General features: G+C 46.1%; 1 protein-coding gene across 17 annotated transcripts in view; it reads left to right on the forward strand.

The window, feature by feature from the left end:
• PTK2 (protein tyrosine kinase 2) overlaps positions 1 to 17917 on the forward strand; it is a 188561-nt gene that overhangs the window by 40011 nt on the left and 130633 nt on the right. Inside the window, exon 1 of one of the 17 annotated variants that reach the window (XM_019657833.1) lies at positions 1575 to 1936. The exons of the other annotated variants lie outside the window; for them this stretch is intronic. Within the exon in view, the coding sequence (XP_019513378.1) occupies positions 1837 to 1936 (100 nt within the window). The 5' untranslated portion in view covers positions 1575 to 1836. Of the gene's footprint in view, positions 1 to 1574; positions 1937 to 17917 lie in introns of those variants that run through there. 17 annotated transcript variants of the gene reach the window in all.

Below are 17917 nucleotides of genomic sequence, written 5' to 3' on the forward strand. Positions count from 1 at the left end.
TGTGTGTGTGTGTGTGTGTGTGTGTGTGTGTGTGTGTGTGTGTGTGTGTGTGTGTGTGTACACCCCTGGCTCCCTGGGTGGGCTCAGTGACACTGAGCCTCTTCCTTTAAAACATGCGGTAGCTCTGATTTTGCTTAGAGGATGTAAAAATTAGATGTAATCAGTATTTAGTGTATGGAATAGCGTAGTGGAGGTAGCTTTTACTTTTAACTTCCGAAAGTCGTAAGTTCTAAGGGACACGCACAGTGTGCTTGGGTTGTTTGCACAGCCTGTCGTTTGGTGGTTCACATTCAACCTCGAGCCGATGTCAGGGGTTTGAGTCAGTTATCAGCCTCGCTTCTGTTCTTCCCATGAGGGCAGGAGGCCTCTCTGTTTTGGGCTCTCGGTAATGGTGGAGCTGGGAGAAGTTTTCACACGTTCGAATCCACCTCTCGGCGTGTTTCTTCTGTTCTGTTTCTAGCTTGCTTGCCTGTGTTTTTCTGGAGTCCCTTTCCCTCCCAGTGTTGCCTGGGGTCAGAGTTCACACTGGTGAGTGATGTGTTTTCTCTGGGGCACAGAAGAGGCCACTCGAGCTCTGGCTGCTGCCAGAAGCCTGAATGTGGAGCCTGGAAACAAAGCATCACCACGAGTAGCGTGTTAGAACCGCAGCAGACTGGCCTGGGCGGCCCTGGACACAGATACGCCTCTTGTTCTCAGCCTTTGTTCAGCTCCTGTTTTCAGAAGTTCGGGAATTCATAAAGCCTCAGTCACGTTCACGGTTAAATAAAGCACTTGATATTTTATTAGTGTGTGGGATTGACTATGAACAAAATGACACATATGTTTGTTGAGCTTGACTGCATTACATATGCCCAGACGACAAAGGTTCCAGGGCCTAACTACTTACTGTTAAAGTGGAATGTGTTCAAATAGCTGAATTTTTGAGATGACCTTGCCTGTCTCGCAGTTTGATGGAAAAGTAAGTAGCTTTACATTTTAGAACATTGCTAGTACAGGTTGTTTCTGTCCTGCTTCTTCAGTATGAGTATATTTCTCAGTCATATAGCCTGAAGCTAAGAGAGCATGCATCTTGGATCCCCCAATATTCCTTAAAGCTAATTTTAGAAGAATTTGGCAACCTCAAGTTCTTGTCTCTGTGTTTGCTAGATAATCTGGGAAAATATTTTACCTCCTGAAAAATATTCGGGTTCCTATGGACATACGTTTTTACAGACTTGTTTTTAATGTTGATGAAGATTTTTTTTTCCCAAAGCGATTCTTATTTTATCAAGGTAATCTTTTTAACTGTAAGGTCAGTTAGGCTGGAAAAATGCCAAAGACATGACTTTAAAAACAAAAATGGTTTGAGGAGGCATCCACAGACATGATCTGGGTCAGACTTGATTTGCAGCTTACTTGATTTTGGAATCCCTGTCAGTTTGGTAAACAGAAGTCTGCTGATGAATTGAACAGAATGGTGAGATTAGCATATTAATAAGGTGCTGGCCACTGGCCTGCCTCCTCTCCTCCCTCTGTCCCCTCCTTCCCCCGAATGAATCTAGGAACACAGACCCGCGGGGTCACGTTACGAGCTGGTTTCATTCTGTTCGGTGGCTTCCTAGGGCCAGGACGGTCTGTGTTTCAGATTGCGGAAGCTTGAGAAGATTGTGTAACTGAGAGGCATTTTGCGCTGCTGCAGAATTTTGCAGAAGGAACACCTCCCGGATTTTGCTCTAAGCTCTGAGAGAAGCAGCACAGGCCACTTGGTGTGGCTTGTGGATGGAAGCACACCGTGTGGGAACCGTGGCCTGGGGCTCGGTGTGCGGACTCCGGCCTGGGCTTTAGAGCGCTGAGTTGATGTTGCTGGAGCTAGCGGGCCGAGAGGCCCCGAAAGCAGCCGGGGCCGCCTGCATGGAGAAGAGTGGCTGCAGTCCATTTCCAGTGTGTTGGGCCAAAGGTATAAGAACCTACAGACCTGCTCCGTTTCAGTTTTACTTAAATTCATGCTTTTGTACTAAAAGGGTGGATAAGAGTTGTTCAGAATGTATTTCACGTAGATTTAGAGTTACATTAAGGAAAAATGAAAATGGATGTGGTATGGGTTTGCAACATATTGCATAAAACCAATTAGATAGATGCTTTTCAAATAGTAAATAAAATTATTGTTACGAAATGCATTTTAAGGAGTAAACTACCTTTTTATGCTCCGTCCAATGTCTCTTAATGTTTTATGTTTTATTTTGTGTTTTAATCAAGACGTCCATATCCATTCTGTGATGTGGAAATTTTTAAAGAATAAGGAGACTAACTTTAACGTAAACAGGGACTGCAGCAAAAAAAAGTAACATGGGTTTTCTTATTTCAAAGCCTGGCTTCCCTTACTTACTGTAAAGACTACATTTAACTTGGAACTCTGTATTATTTATTGTAAGGTGGGCTTGTCACGAAGGGTCAGCGGTACCGTAAATGAACAGGGTTTTTATTTACATAAAATATACATGGAAAGTGTAGTACTGCCATTATAATACTCAAGACAGTATTTGGGGAGCGTGTGTGGATGTTAAAAATGCCATAGAATTCATGTATGAATAAGACCAAAACATGTGGCTGCTTTGCTGAAAGTGTAGTGAATATTTAAGCTGAAAGATGAAGTCCTTAATGAAGAATTTAATAAAATGTTTATTATTTTTAAATACACTATTTAAATACCATGGTACTCCACTCAGGAAGTGCTTTTAGGAGGAGCAGTCTGCATGGTAAAGGGCTGCGGTATTTCAGGGGCACCACAGGATACTGAGGTGGTGGCAGCCAACTGCAGTATCACCATTAAATTGGTTTTCATTTATTGAGTTGTTGTTTAATTACCCATTAATTCTTTTCTAGGCTTTTAAGCATTTCTAAAACATATGATATTAGGATGATTTTAGTATGATGCTACCAGGGCAAAGCACCTGTCACTTTTTTAAATAATTAGATATTCAGAGTAAAGATTTTGCTGAGTTAATTCAAACTCTTGAATTTCAAAGGGGATTGGGTTTGGGAACTTTTCTTTTCTGTGAGCAGTTTTATTACTTTTAATGTTTTATATTTTGGATGATAGAGCATTTAATTTAATTTTTTAAATTTTCAATTACAGTTTGACATTCAGTATTATTTTATATTAGTTTCAGGTGTATAGCATAGCGGTTAGACATTTATATAATTTATGAAGTGGTCCCCCAGGTTAGACTAGTACCCACCTGGCAGCATACATCGTTATTACAATATAATTGACTGTATTCCCTATGCTGTACTTTACATCCCCATGACTGTTTTGTAACTGCCAATTTGTACTTCTTAATCCCTTCACCTTTTTCACCCAACCCCTCAACCCCCCTCTCATCTGGCAACCATTCGTTTGTTCTCTGAATCAGTCTGTTTCTGTTTTGTTTGTTTGTTGATTTTTCTTTAGATTCCACATAGAGGTTTGAGAACTTTTTAAAATTGGATTTGGAACCTCATGACTATCTAGTATAATTGGCATGACCAGTAAGGCGTGCTCAGAGGCAGAGTTCTGTACTTGTTGAAAATTTTGGTCTTTTCCTAGACTTTCTGGGGTGCGTTCGCATTGTGCCAGCCCCGCCGTGAGAGCTGCCTGTCAGCACTGACCCTTCACTGTAGGGCTCTGCCCTCACTCACAGTCTAGGCTAGACCTGAGACCTGTGAGTCCAGTGGAGTGGGGTAGGAAAGAGTCCGCTGCTGGGCCTGTAAAAGTCCCACGTGACTTTAGAAATAGGATCTGGGGAAGAGAGATTGTCGTGGTTTGCTCATCCCAAAGCAACTGACCGAAGCCACTTACGTTCCCATTGTGTTTGCTCCCTGGCAGAGCAAACGAGCAGAGGCGTTTGTAACTGAAAGCTCATTTGGATAGACGTGGGTTTGGGCAAGCTCGCAGAGCTCACGTGTGTCGCAGGCAGGAGAAAGGAGGGTGACATCGGGTCAGAATCAGCCTCATGTGTCAGGCTGGAGCAGGCCGTCTCCTCAGATGGACGGTCTCGCCCTGGGATCGCTCAGGAGGAGGTCTGACAACACTGAGGAGCTTGTGCTCTGGCTCCTCCCCCGGCCGACCGAGCACACCGCTTCCACAGCGAGCCCGTTCCCAGGCGTCTCGGCACACTTCCTCTCCGCCCTCTCGGCTTACCCTCTCGCGTCAGGACAGGAAGGCAGGAAGCCGTAGGTTTTATTCTGGGTCATTTTTGTTGTGTGATCCGATTACGATGTTGGTGTATACGAAGTGGCCGAATTGGTTACTTTCAAGTATGGAAGTTACGGGTTTTAGATAAAGACAAAGTAAAACTCTCAGAGCCAAAGAATACGCAAATCTCTATTTGCAGTTAGACATTCTAAACCTCACCTTTGATTTCATCAGTCCCATTAACCTCAAAAAACAGCAGTGTCCCAATTTAAGAAGGCATGTAAAATGCTTATTAGAACAGGCTAAAAATAATGAGACAGACCTATATTTATACTTTGAACCGAAACCTGTAAGGTATCCTTAAAACCTATGGGGTCTTTTCTGTGATAAAGTTTATTGTCCTGTTAAATTTGGTGGAAAGAATGCACTCTAGATCCCACCCGTGGAAGATTATATTTTAGCAAGTTGAGAAGGACCCTGTTATTCTATAACGTGTGTTCGACTGTATCATAATTTGCTAGGCTTAACGACGTTTTAATTCAGAGTGTTGAAGTAAATGTAGTGTGCCAGTGCTGAGTTTGGCTGCAAGGATTGAATGCAGAAAGCCCTGCTTGGAAGGCTCTTCATTACATCAGTATGTGCATTATTTGTTTCATCCTCTTGAAAGACTGGTAAATTCACAGAGGTGTCAGAGATTTGGTTGTTAGGAGCAAGTGTGTTTGTTGTTTTTTTCCTATTATCTTTCAGTAGTAGATTGAGATTGAATATACTGTTATTAGTTCATTTATGTGATCCTGGATTCTGTGGTTGAAAATGTGTCAACATTTTAAACTCTGTCCGTCTACCCACCCAAGTAACTCCTTGTACAGTCCATCTTCTCTTCTGTCTCTCAAGACTCCAGTAGCCAGCTGCCTCCTGAGGTCCACATTGTATTTCTCACGAGCACCTGACACTTACCTGCCAGAGACAAGCCTCTTACTTGTTGCCCTGACATCTGCCCCTCTGCAAATCCTCCATCTTAATAAAAATGCTGGACCCACATTTACTCAGCTGTTCATGGCACAGATGCGGGATGCCTCTCTCACATCTCCTTCCATGAGTAATGAATCCACATTTTCATCCTGATGATTCTGTTTTCAAAATATGTCCCTGGTCCACGTGACCCTCAGCTCTTGCAAGACCGTGGGAGTTGCTTCCTGTTGGTCTCCCTGTTTCCTCACGTGCCCGTCCATCCTCCAGACAACTCCCAGAGTGACTTTGTAAAAATCTAAATCTGACCTTACTCTTCTTAAAACTCCCCGGTGGTCCCTCATTAGAATTGGGTGAAAGTGCAGAACCTGAGCATGGCCTCCAGGCGTCCCAGACCCCCCATGGCTTGTCCCTGCGCTCAGCCTCTGCTCATCGTTGGGCAGCTGTTTTATCGCGTCAGTGCCTCGGACACGAAACCTTGTCCTCTCAGGCCTTGTACGCCTGCGGTGGCCTCGCCCTGGGATGTCTTCTCTTTTCTACCTGGCCGACTCCTCTTACCTGTGAGGTCTCAGCCTAAATGAGCTGTCATCCCTCTCAGCCTAAAGCAGTTTCTCTCTGATGGCCCCGCCCTGTGCCTTCTCTGGTTCCTGCCCAGTATCTACTACGATCGATCATTCGGTATTGTACGTGTTTCATTTCTGCCTCCTTTGCCAGAAGGATTATGTCAGGTATTTTCTGCTTGGCAAGTAATTGGCGCGAATGAATATTACCTTAATGAGTGAATAAGTTCCATGTAGGGCCAGCTAATCCACATGCCTTAGAAACAGCTCGGTGGGAGGAGGGACTTGGTCTTTGAGTTTCCTTTGGTAGCAACGCACGTGCTGCATTCTAGTCCTCAACAGATGGGTCTCGGCCCGGCTCCACGTCTGACGGCTTCCCTGGGAATCACTCTCTGGTCCTCCCCCACTCCTGTGGGGTCATGGCCATCCGGCATGACAGCTGGAGGGGCTCCTGGACTTGTTGGGGAGACAGATTAAAAATATATTGGTTTGTAAGCATATAAAATCTTTTATGATTATATTAATGTAAATATCTGGATGCCTATGAATTCACAGTGAAAGGTATTAAATGCTTCCCAGAAGGGTGACTTTAAGTTTTATGAGTACACAGCCCAGGGGACAACTCATGGTGCCTGGCACGTAGTAGGTCCTCAGTGAATGCCGAGCTGAGTTCAGCCCATCTCTAGGTGCCTGCCCTGATGCCGGAGTGGTTTAGAACAGGCTGTTCTCTCCCTCCCACCCCACCTCTCTCAGGCCCCAGCCGCACATCACTAGATGCGGCTGCTTTCCTGAAACAGCGCTGTGTGGTTTCGCTGCTTCGGGCCCCTCTGTGCCTTTGGGGCTCCTTCTGCGTGAAACTTGCAGGGTTCCCGCTCCAGGACACGGCCTCTGTCCTCTCTTGCCCGTGGACCGTGGGGCTGGGCACTGGCCTCGGTGCCTCACCTTCCCCACAGGCCTGGCTTGGGCCACCCGGCTGCCTCCCGTTGCTCAGCTGTGAGCTCCTTGCAGGCCAGCTTCACATCGCCCTGCTTTTTGAATCCATGTGGTCTGACCAGTGGTCAGCAGTCAGTGATTTTGGGGTGAAAAACACCACCTGAATTGGTGGAGTCTGGGGCGTTTCTCTAACGGAGGAGGTAGGGAGGGCTCTCTGTGCTGTGAGAGCCCTGCCTGCAAAGACACCGAGAAACGCCTGGAGTGTTCAGGAAGGCGCAGGCTTGGCCCTGGTCGCGTTTGGAGTTGCACTAAGGTTATGGGCACTAGGTCCCTGGCCGGGCTTACTCCCCGGGCTCCGGCCCAGGCCTGTGGTCTTGTCCCTGTCCCCCGGCCGCACGCGCCCCTCATCCCGCCACGTGGCTTTGCACACCTTGTCTGCCCGCATCCCTCACTGCCATTTATCCATGAGTGCCACCTGAGCACCTTGACCTTCTTCAGGTGACGGATGCTTTTCCCTTTACCTGGGACGCCCTTGCCCCTCAGGTTCCCTCCGGGCACCTGGGGCCCCCATCCGTGCCAGCTTAGATGCCTTGTTTTCGCTCGTAGCCCCTCTCCTTTGTTAACCTTTTCACCTCTGCTGATGCCTTGTTGGTAGGTGTTAGCGCAATGTGTTCGCATCGCCACCACGTAGAGGTGTGTTGAGTAAGCGAGCTTATGATAAGTCAAGTGCACGGAAGCAGGAGGTGCCTGTCCCTGCCACGGTGGGATGGAGATGGGGGGCTGCGAGCAGGGAACGCATGAAGGACAGAGGCAGGTGGTGCGGGAGCGCAGGTGGGTGAGGAGGGCAGCGGCCCGTGCTCTCCGGGAAGGACCCGCCTCTGCTCCTGGCTCTCAGCCGGAAGGACGCGGTGAGCCCCCTTTTCCTCCCTGTTTGGAATATGGAATGTCAGCGCCCTCGCCCACAAAAATAATAGGATTAAGATTTCTTTGTCTTTCAGGCTCTATCATGTCCTCGTGACACCTGCTTTTCTCTGGTGTCTCTTCATGTGCTTTAGAGTTTTTAGTCGCACATGTGGTTTCTGCTCCGTGAGGTCAGGGAAGTGTGCGTCCTGGCTTCCCTCCAGCTCTTGGCACCGTCCCCTCCAAGTCCCTGGTAGGACAGTGAGTTATAGGGAGACCTCAAAGTGTGCCCTCCTGGGCCGCCCTGTTTAACATGGGCCGCCCTCTGGCTGTCCCCGTCCTCCCCACCCCTTCCGTCTTGTTTTCCTCTCTTGCACTGATCACCCCTGCTGCACGGTGCACTGGTTGCAGGGCTGGCTCCCCACGGTGACAGGCACAGCAGGGACACGGGAGCCTGTGGGCCTGCTCATGTTGCGTGCCCAGTGCCTCACGCACATTATACTCCTGTGGTGAACGGGGAGCAGATGAAGTCAGTCATCTTGTCTGCTTGGAACAACATAGGTTCAAGTCATTGGAAGTCAGTAGGGAAGGGTTACGGAGACTTTTGTGAAAACTAGATAAACTTTTGAGTCCTTTCTAATCCTTTAAAGGTTAGTGACACTTGATTTTTTAAAATAGCGTTCATAAATCTTTACATTCAAATTCATCTGTAATTGTTTAAACTGTAAGGAATTTACAGTTTTCTGTATTTCATAACTTTATCGGTTTTCAGTTAGGAGAAAAATCTAACTTGAAAACAATTATCACAATATTTGTATTTTGCGTTTGAATAATATTGTGTAAATTTTATAATGTTATTGATGTAACTCACATAATTTTAGATTTATGTGTATAGTTAACATCTTGAAATTATATACATTTGTATTTTTATACCTTTTCTCCCAAAAAGTTATGTAAAATAAATCGTATTGTAAAAATTCCAAAGAAATTTGTAATCATGTATCTGCAAATACAAACTGTTTTTCTCTCTCTTTATATCTTTCATTTCTTTGTCCTGCCTTTTGCCTCAACTAGGACCTTCATGACAGCTTCATTACAGAAGTGGAGGGAGAGGGCATCCTTGTCTTGTTTCGACTTTAGGGAGAAAGCATTCCATGCTAAATATGATTTATCTCTAGTGTTGTCTTTGTTTTTGTAGATATCCTTTAGCAAGTGGGAAAAAAACCCTTTTATTTGTATTCCTAGTTTTCTGAGAGTGTTTTTTAAATCATGAGAGGGTATTGTATTTTGTCAAATGCTTTTTCTGTGTATTGAATTGATCATGAATTTTTCTGTTTTGTTTTTTTATGTGATGAATTGTGTTTTGATTGTTAAACCAACCTTGCATTCCTGCGATAAATCCCACTTGATCATGATGTATTATCCTGGTTATACCTTGCTAGATTTAATATGCAATATTTTGCATATAAAGTTTATTGTTTTGTCTATTTTCATGAAGGCTATCAGTCTGTAATTTTTGTTGTTGTTATAACCTTTTTACCAGGTTTTCATAGCAACATGACAGATTGGGACGTGTTCCCTTATGTGTCCATTTGTATGGTTAATTTACATAAAGTTGAGGAAACACTTATCTATAATGACAGTAATGGGAGGAATAGTTCCATTTGGTGGGTGTTTTTAATTAGAAAGGGACATGAAGAGAAAGCAGCTATGGCAACGTTCTGCTGCTCTAGGTGGTCCTAAGGGTAGGGACGCACATACGTGTGTGTGTGTGTGTGTGTGTGTGTGTGTACAAAGGAGTCAAACTGTGCACTTGAGATTTGTACATTTTACAAATTATACTTCAGTACAGAAATATTGAAATTTATGAGAGATGCATCTTCCATTTAGCAGTGCATTTCTGAAAATCAGACCTTGTTCTATTTTACAAAGGGAAAATTATTGAGTTGTCGGAAAAGTCATGACGCATTTTTGCAACAAAAAAACAGAAAAAATATGTCATGACTTTTCGGACAACCCAATATATGCACAACAGAAAACATTAAACTAGTTTCCTTAAAACCTATTGAAAAGATTATAAACAGAACCTAAAATGTAAGATTTGAAACGCGCAAATACTGTTTCTTGATTACCAGACAGTATGGTTAACAGTTGTTTATATGGATAGTGCACGCTCTTCACTAAACGTTTTACATGTACAATAAAGTGACACAGCATTAGATAAGTTTGCTAGAAAAATACAGACAGAAACTTATAATAAAACAGAAGGTAGTTCTTTAGAATAGTGAAGTGAGGAAAACCGAGACTTGGGGAAAGCTGAGGGAGGGAAGGGGCTGAGAGGGGTTGGAGCAGAGGATTGGGGGGTGAGGGGGCAGCTCGTTGTTCCGGGAAGACGTCCCAGAGTTGCTCCGTCCCCTCGTGTGGCTCTGCAGCCAGGAAGGACGGATGAAGTCCTGTTGTGGGTGATGCTTAGGGCACAAACACTGCGCACAGGACTCTGTTCGCCCTCCCATGTTTATGCTGTAAATTTCTTGGGATGGTGCTGCAAGAGGCTTCAGGGTCCTTCTGGAAGAAAGCAGCCTCACTTTGAGGGAGAGGGTTCCCCCGATTTTCTGACACTTGGCTTTTCAAACTTTATGGGTGATTTGGAGGTCCTACAGATCTTATTTGGATTTAACTTGAGGCTTCTCCACACATACTTTCGTTTAAAATTATGTATTGAGTTTGGGAGCTATAAATATAAATTTTCCTTATATTTACATTGGCCAGAAAATGTTATATTGAAAGATGTGTATAGTCTGTCTTATTAAAAACATCAAGGAGGGATCACTTGAGATCTTGCACCCTAGCATATGTCGTCAGTTTGGCTCAAATAATCTAACTCTTAAAAAAAAAAAAAACAACTCCAAGGAAAAAATCAGAACCTTGTTAACCAGAGTGATGTCAGCATATTGTATCTCCCCAAGGTCTGTTTTATGAACCCCCTCCCTCTTTTATTTTAAAGAAATGAAGTACTGCTAGAATACCATATTAATTTTTTTTACTGTAAAAACCTTATTGTTCGGTAAAGTTGGCAGACTCATTGAAAAGGTAAGAATACCAGACTGTTGAATATTCTTCGTGTTTTAACTTTTAAGTGAGTTCATGATGGAATGGTATACTGGTGGTGTAGTTGCAGTTTTGAAAACCCCATATTTTTTTTTTTTAACATTTTATTGTGGAATTGGGGGAGGGAACAGCGTTGGTGAATCGCTTTTGTTCTTCAGTCTAGTTGTGGAGGACGTCGCTTCACTGGCCCATGTTGGTATTATCATTGCGCTCTTCCCGGGTGAGGCAGTTGCTCGCTGGCCAGCTCCACTGCAGCCTACACCGTTGCCAGCGACTCACGGCAGCCCAGCTCCAGGTCGAGCTGTTGTTCAGCATCTTAACTGTAGAGGGCAGTGTCACTGGCCCTCATGTGGGATCTGAACCGGGGCCCTGCGGCTCAGAGCTGGTGTCCCAAGCCAACTCCTAACCAACACGCCACTTGGCCAGCCCCCATATTGTTTTTTTTGTAGGGCAAGGTGTAGCAGAAAATTCTAAAGAAGCACTTGTGCTTAATTTGTTGTTGGATTTAATAATACCTTTCAAATATAACAGATATTATCATAGCAAGAATGGCGCTCTGTTCTCTTTTTGGACAAGGATTCATAAAGCTGTGACATGTCACAGGAAAGGTCCTTTTTAGGGTTAGGGTGGTGCTTTCAGTGAAATGTGGGGTCTGACAGGCTTTCCGTTTAGAGAGCAGCCCTACTCGGCGCTCCCGTCTCCTTGGCCTCCCTCACAACTGTCATCGTCTCCTGAATGCTGACCTTGTTTCAAGTGTCTTGCTAAGCACTTCACATTTATCATCTCAGCTCACAGGGGAGGTATTGTTACTTCCACGTACGGATAAGGGATCTATAGTAACTTAAGAGTCCTATAGTTGTGGGTGAAGAGCCAGGCACAGTTCTTAGTGTTATTGAGCGACATGTAGACCTGAATCAAGATTTTGCTCAGATGTCACTGTCCGTAAAACCTGCTCTGAGTCGCGCCTCTGCTGTGTTATGTCCAGCCGTCTGCAGTTCCAGGCTCAGAGCCCACATCAGGCTCATTCTTATAAATGTTCCTTTTTGTGATTTCCGTGAAGTTTTAGCTAGCTGCCTTGCAGTCTCTAGGGTGTCTTGCCCAGAGAAAGGCAGTAAACGGCTCACGGCAGAGTTAATTCCGCCTCAGTGTCCTGAGGGTGGCACCTAACCAGTGATGGATGGATGGCTCGGAACCATCGCAATTGAAATGCTATTGTAATAAATTATTTTCCCCATGTGGGTTGTCTGTGCATATAGCTTTAAAAACTTTACAATGGAAGTTTCTGGTAAAACCTAATACTAGAGTGCTGATGTGTTCTTGTTCTCAAGATCGGGGGTTGAGTGAAGTGGAGCAGGCATTCTTGCGCCTGGGTCCCCGGACTCCTACCAGGAGGCTTTTACCTGACCTGGCGGGAGATGGAAAGGCTCTCCCCTGAGGAGGCTGGACCAAGAGGAAAGGAGAATCTGCTATCCGGGATCTCGAGCTGATTGGCTGCTTCTCAGCACAGGGCTCACCCAGCCACCACCATGCATGGGGTCCTTGGTAGACAACCCTCTGCTTTCAAAACGTGAGGCCAGAACGGAGAGCTGTACAGGGGAACCAGTTCACAGGCCACACAGATGAAACAGCAAACAGAAGGAAGCGGATAGAACGAAGTGAAACATCGAATCTCAGTGTCAGATCTCCAGAGCGCTCCGCAGACACGGCATCTATGAAAGACCAACAGAATTCTTTAAAAGTGCGTTCGAGAGTAAGCAAATTAAGAGAGCAGAAATAAACTCAGTGTGGGAAGCACTGGGAAGTAATGGGAAAGAAATCTCTCCGAAGGTGGGAAGGAAAGACAAATGGAGGAGAAAAGAAAGGAACTCAGATGATGAATGCAGAAGGCCCAACATCCAGATAATAAGAGCTGCGGAAAAAGGGTAAAGGCATCTAAGAAATAATGTTATACAAGAACATTTTTCTGGAATCAAAGGATAATGGCTTCTGGATTGAAGGTTCCCAAATATTGACACCGCCTTTCTTCTGGTGAGAGTTCAGGCGTGCAGGCCTGTTCCCCAAACTGAATTAACCCCCTTACTTCCTGCCCCCTCCTTCCCCTCATGCCCCTTGTTTCAGCCAAGGACACCACTTCCCACCCAGTTGCCCATGCCAGAAAAATGGCTGCTGATCTCCCCCTCCTGTTTCATGCGTCTTCTAGTTGCTTACTGGGGCAGGGGGTAGCCACACCCTGTTACTCCCTCGTTTTTGAGGTTTTCCACCCCCCGTATATTGGGATTCATGTTTGCTTCTCAGGATCTGTACTGGGCTCCATTAAATGAGGTAGCATGGATTGCCAACTTGCTTGGGGACGGAACATGTCACCAGTGTTCAGGAAAAGGCTTTCTGTCCACATTTTGTTTTTTGCCTTGTGTACTTGACTTGGTTTTGCCTCATTTAATAGAGGTTGGACATATGGCGTTGTCAAGTAAAATCCTAGTTATGTGCGTAGGGAACATCTGCAGACGCGCCTGACCTGCTCTCCAGGGACTCTGTGTTGTGTGGTCTCCGGGGGCCGGCCAGCAGCTCAGCAGGAAGACCCTGCATCACCTTCGGGGGCTCCGGGCTGGCCTTTGCAGCAAAATGCCGGGTGTTCCTTCTGCTTCCTGTCTGCACTGCCAGCCTTACCCACTGGGGAACCCACCTTCTCAGGCGTGCCCCCCACCACGGTGCCCTAAAACTGCTGTCTCCCGGGGGCACCAGGGTCTCCTCAGTTGCTCACTGCTGAGATTCTGGTTTTGACCAGGCAGCGTGTTTGAACCTCTGTTTTCTGGAAACATTTCCTTGACATTGTTCTAAGCCAGCGGTCTTCAACTTTCCTAATGCTGCAACCCCTTAATGCAGTTCCTCATGTTGTGGTGACCCCCAACCATAAAATTATTTTCGTTGCTACTCTATAACTGCAATTTTGCTACTCTATAACTGCAATTTTGCTACTGTTATGAATTGTAATGTAAATATCTTTTTGTTTTCCGATGGTCTTAGGCGACCCCTGTGAAAGGGTCGTTCGACCCCCAAAGGGGTCGTGACCCACAGGTTGAGAACTGCTGTTAAGCGATCACTCCTGGTTTACCCTCTAACCTACTGGCTGCAGCTTCTTTCTTCCTCTGGTAGCTCTGAACTTCTCTCTCCTGTCTCTAAATGTTACAGGGGGCTAGACTCAGTCTTCAAACCTCTTTCTATTTGGAAAGTGGCTTTAAGGGGGCGCAGACATGAAAGGGTTAAGAGGCATGGAGGGATGGAGCCTGGCTTGCCCGCCTCTAACCCGAGGGCTCTGAGATGCAGGACAGAGCACAGTGCCTGGGGCCCATCACAGCGGATCAAGGAGCCCCGTTTGAAAGAATGCCAACAACAGACGGTACCAAGGCAACTTGGAAAGACGGGGAACTCTCAGGTGAGCCTGTGTGGACCATGACTCTGGGACGTGACAGAGGAGCTTTGTAGCGTGTGTGGCCGAGTACAGACATCAGAATGCACTGAGAAGATGCTCAGCCTGTATCTTTAGGATCCAGTGAGGTGACGGAGGCAGCAAGTGCTGTTCACATTACTTTTGGAACGTGAGAGCCAGCTGTGCTTACATTAGCCGAGTACATACTTTATCTACTGCTGATAACAAGCCATTCCAGCACGTAGTGCTCAACATGACAAGAATTAATTGTTTTGTTCAGATCTGTAATCTGGACAGGGTAAACAGGGACGGACGGACAGCTCATCTCTCTCCAGGTGGAGGTAGCTGGGTGGCACAGCTGGGAGCCAGAGGGTCCACTTGCAAGGAGGCTGTGTCACATCGTGTGTGGCTGTGTCCACACAAGATGGCTTGGAAGTCAATTCTGGCTGTCGGGAAGCTCATGTCTGGGGCTGCTCGGGCTTCCGTGTAGCTCGGCGGCTGGGTTCCGTGAGCAAGCCTCCCGAGGGAACTGAGCGGTGCCTTTCCTTTCTGTTTTCTCATTTCACCTTTTATGATCTAGCTGAGGATGTTAGAAGCCCACCCAGATTCAAGGGGAAGGAACGCAGAGTCAGCCTCTTGAAAGGGGGATTATCAAAGTCATGCTGGAGGAAGAGCGTTGGGAACGGGAGATACCATTACAACTACTTATGGAAAATATAAGTGGCCACACTTTGATCTTATAATATTGAACATCTAAGTAATTTAATGTTAGCTTCTCTGTCTAGCAAAATCAATATAGGAAATTTAGGATATTCAGGTTAGATGTTTTATGAGAAAAATAAGCCCAAATCTTGTGTGAAAGAACAAAATCAGGGAGAGGAAAGCTTTTACATTGGTCTAGTTTAAGGATTTACTTTAACTAGGATTATTCCCAAATTATAAAAAACTCTCCTGACTTGTCTTGATTTTTTAAAAAATTGAGCTGTATGAATCTACATTCTTTGCTTCTCTCATATTCCAGCAAGCACCTCCAGTTTTCTTAAAGGGCCAGCGTTTCTCAGGCAGAATGAGGGTGCTCTGTTGTGGGCGCCTCGTGTTCAGTGAGTGGAAACTCGGGAGCTCTGGAGCAATGTTCCTTACGGCCCTTCACGCCTCCCCCTTGATCACACGTGCTGTTTTAGGGAGCGCTTACGTCAGGTTGGGGGCTCCCTGGTCAGCGCCAGGGTTGTCGGCACCTTGTTTCCACACACCCTGACTTGGGACTGCCCCGCTTCTTCGGAGAGAAGACAGAGTCGGGCACCAAGAACCCTCGAAACGTTCCCGCCGTTAACTAGCGGCAGACCGAACCCTGGACCGCTCAGCCCAGCAGCCGACACTGCCCTGCCTCTGCGTTCCGGTTCCGTAAGCACGTGGTCTCTTTCCTGCCACGGCGGCTGGGACCGCGCAGCCTGGCTGAGAAGCTGGAGCTCCGTGCTGCCCGCCGGGCCTCGCATTGCGGCCAGAGGCCGAGGCGCAGCTGGAACTGCTTCCAGTCTAGGGCGAAGCAAGGGCAGAATTTGGTGGAAGCATCTAGAACCTGTCCAGCAATCTGACAGTAGTTTTATGTTTATTGACTCTGACGATAGAAATTTTGTGCTTGGCTTTTGTATGTCTTTTATTTTTAAATTTCACTTTTCTAGAAATTGCTTTTTAGTGTATTTTACAAATATATTGGGCTGTGCCTGGTTGCAAATTACAATAAAACAAAACAAACTGGTCCTTCACCACAGACAATTTGAGGAGTATGGGTCTAAGCCGTGTGAAACTGGTTGTTTCAGTTTTTAAAGTCTTCACTTCCTCTCCTTTGATACTTTGTTGAAAAAGATATTCTGTAATGTGCACAAGAACAAGTAGCAGATCCCCATGTTTGGTTAATCTCAAAAAGTTACAAAAGATACAACTGGCCACAGCTGACAAAGGCTGCAATTACAGCCAAGCCCTAAGAGGGCGGACCTCTAACCTTAGGTTGAAGAGCTTTTTCCAGTTACAGCCAGAATTGGCAGCTTTAGCCATGGGTCAAAACCACATGCAGAACCGCAGCAGCAGTGCAGAGAGTTCTGTTACCTGTTTGGAGATGGAGTGGCCAGTGTGGCAGAAAGCAGCTCTGCGACTGCTCGTTCTCTACTGGAGACCACCCTCAAATTCACTGACTAGCCTGTGCTGTTGTCACTGCCCGAGAGGTGACCCCGGTGCCACACGTCAGCATCCTCCAGGCCAACAGACATGCCACCAACAGGGGAGCTGGGTGTTGCTAACAGAATCAGATGCAGAACTGCCTAGAAAGGTTAAGGAAGGCTTGATGGTGAGAATGTGGCCAGTGTGAGACTCTATAGCACAAATAGGATTTTGACAAGCAGATGAAAGCACTAAACTGAGAAACAAATCAGTAAACACTAAATTCATTGGTTAATTCTAATAGTTTCTCAACAGATTCTTTTAGATAGATGTTCTTTATCCATAATTGTGGAGTCTGTGAATAATGATAATTTTTTTTTAAAGATTTTTTTTTTTTAATTGGGGAATTGGAAGAGGGGAACAGACAAGTTGCTGTCCTTCTTTTCCTCAGTCTGGTTGTGGAGGACGTCACTTCACTGGCCCATGTTGGTATTATCATTGCACTCTTCCTGGGTGAGGCAGATCAGTTGCTGGCCTCTGGACGGCCACTCACAGCGGCTCTTGGCAGCTCACGCTGGCTGCTGGCCGCTCATGCTGGCTGCCAGCCACACATGGTAGCTATGGCAACCCACTGCAGCAGGGGCTGCAGCCTATGCCATCGCCGGCAACTCACGGTAGCCCGGCTCCAGGTCGAGCTGTTGTTCACCATCTTAGCTATAGAGGGCGCAGTGTCACTGGCCCTCATGTGGGATCCGAACCGCGGCCCTGCTGCACAGAGCTGGCGTCCCAAGCCAGCTCTTAACCAACGCGCCACTCGGCCGGCCCTGATAGCTGCTTTTAAATTTAAAATTTTATTATTTTTAGAGCAGTTTCTGGTTCAGAGCAAAATTTGAGGGGAGGGTACAGAACATCCCCATAAACCTCCTGTCCCCGCACATGCACAGCCTCCCCTTATCCCCACCAGAGTGATACCTTTGTTACAACTGATGGACCCACACTGACACATGGTTGTCACCCCAAGTCCATAGCTGACCTTAGGGTTCACTCTTTCTACGGGTTTGGACATCGTATGCATCGTGATGGTGTCATACACAGCAGTTTCACTGTCCTGCGAATCCTTTGTGCTCCCACCTACTCATCCTTCTGCAACACCCTTCCCTCCAACCTTTGCATCCACTGACCTTTTTACTGTCTCTGGTTTTGCCTTTTGCAGAATGTCCTAGAGTTGCAAGCACACAGTGTGCAGCCTTCTCCGATTGTCTTCTGTTACTTAGTAACACGCATTTACGGTTCCTCAGTGCCTTTCCATGACTTGACAGCTCATTTCTTTCTAGCGCTAATCAAGTTCTAATCAAGTTCCGTTGCCTGGATGGACCACAGTCTGTCTTACGCCTGACCTCCTGAAGGACATCTTGGCTGCTTCCAGGTTCTGGCGGTTCTGAGTAAAGCCGCTTTAAACATTGGCTGCTTTTTGAATGCTTAACCACCTGTGCATTTCTTGAATAAACTTCTCCTGGTCATAACATATACTAATTATTTTTAAATATTGCTAATAAAATTTGCTAATATTTTGTATAGATTTTTGTACCTGTTTTTATTTTATTATTTTAAAAATTATATCTTTATGGGCTGGCCGAGTGGCTCAGTTGGTTAAGAGCTCGCTCAAGAGTTTGAGCTCTGAGCAACAGCGGTTCGAGTCCCTGCCCGAGCTGA

Source organism: Hipposideros armiger, unplaced genomic scaffold (assembly GCF_001890085.2).
Source record: "Hipposideros armiger isolate ML-2016 unplaced genomic scaffold, ASM189008v1 scaffold_280, whole genome shotgun sequence".
In the NCBI taxonomy this organism is placed as follows: domain Eukaryota; kingdom Metazoa; phylum Chordata; class Mammalia; order Chiroptera; family Hipposideridae; genus Hipposideros; species Hipposideros armiger.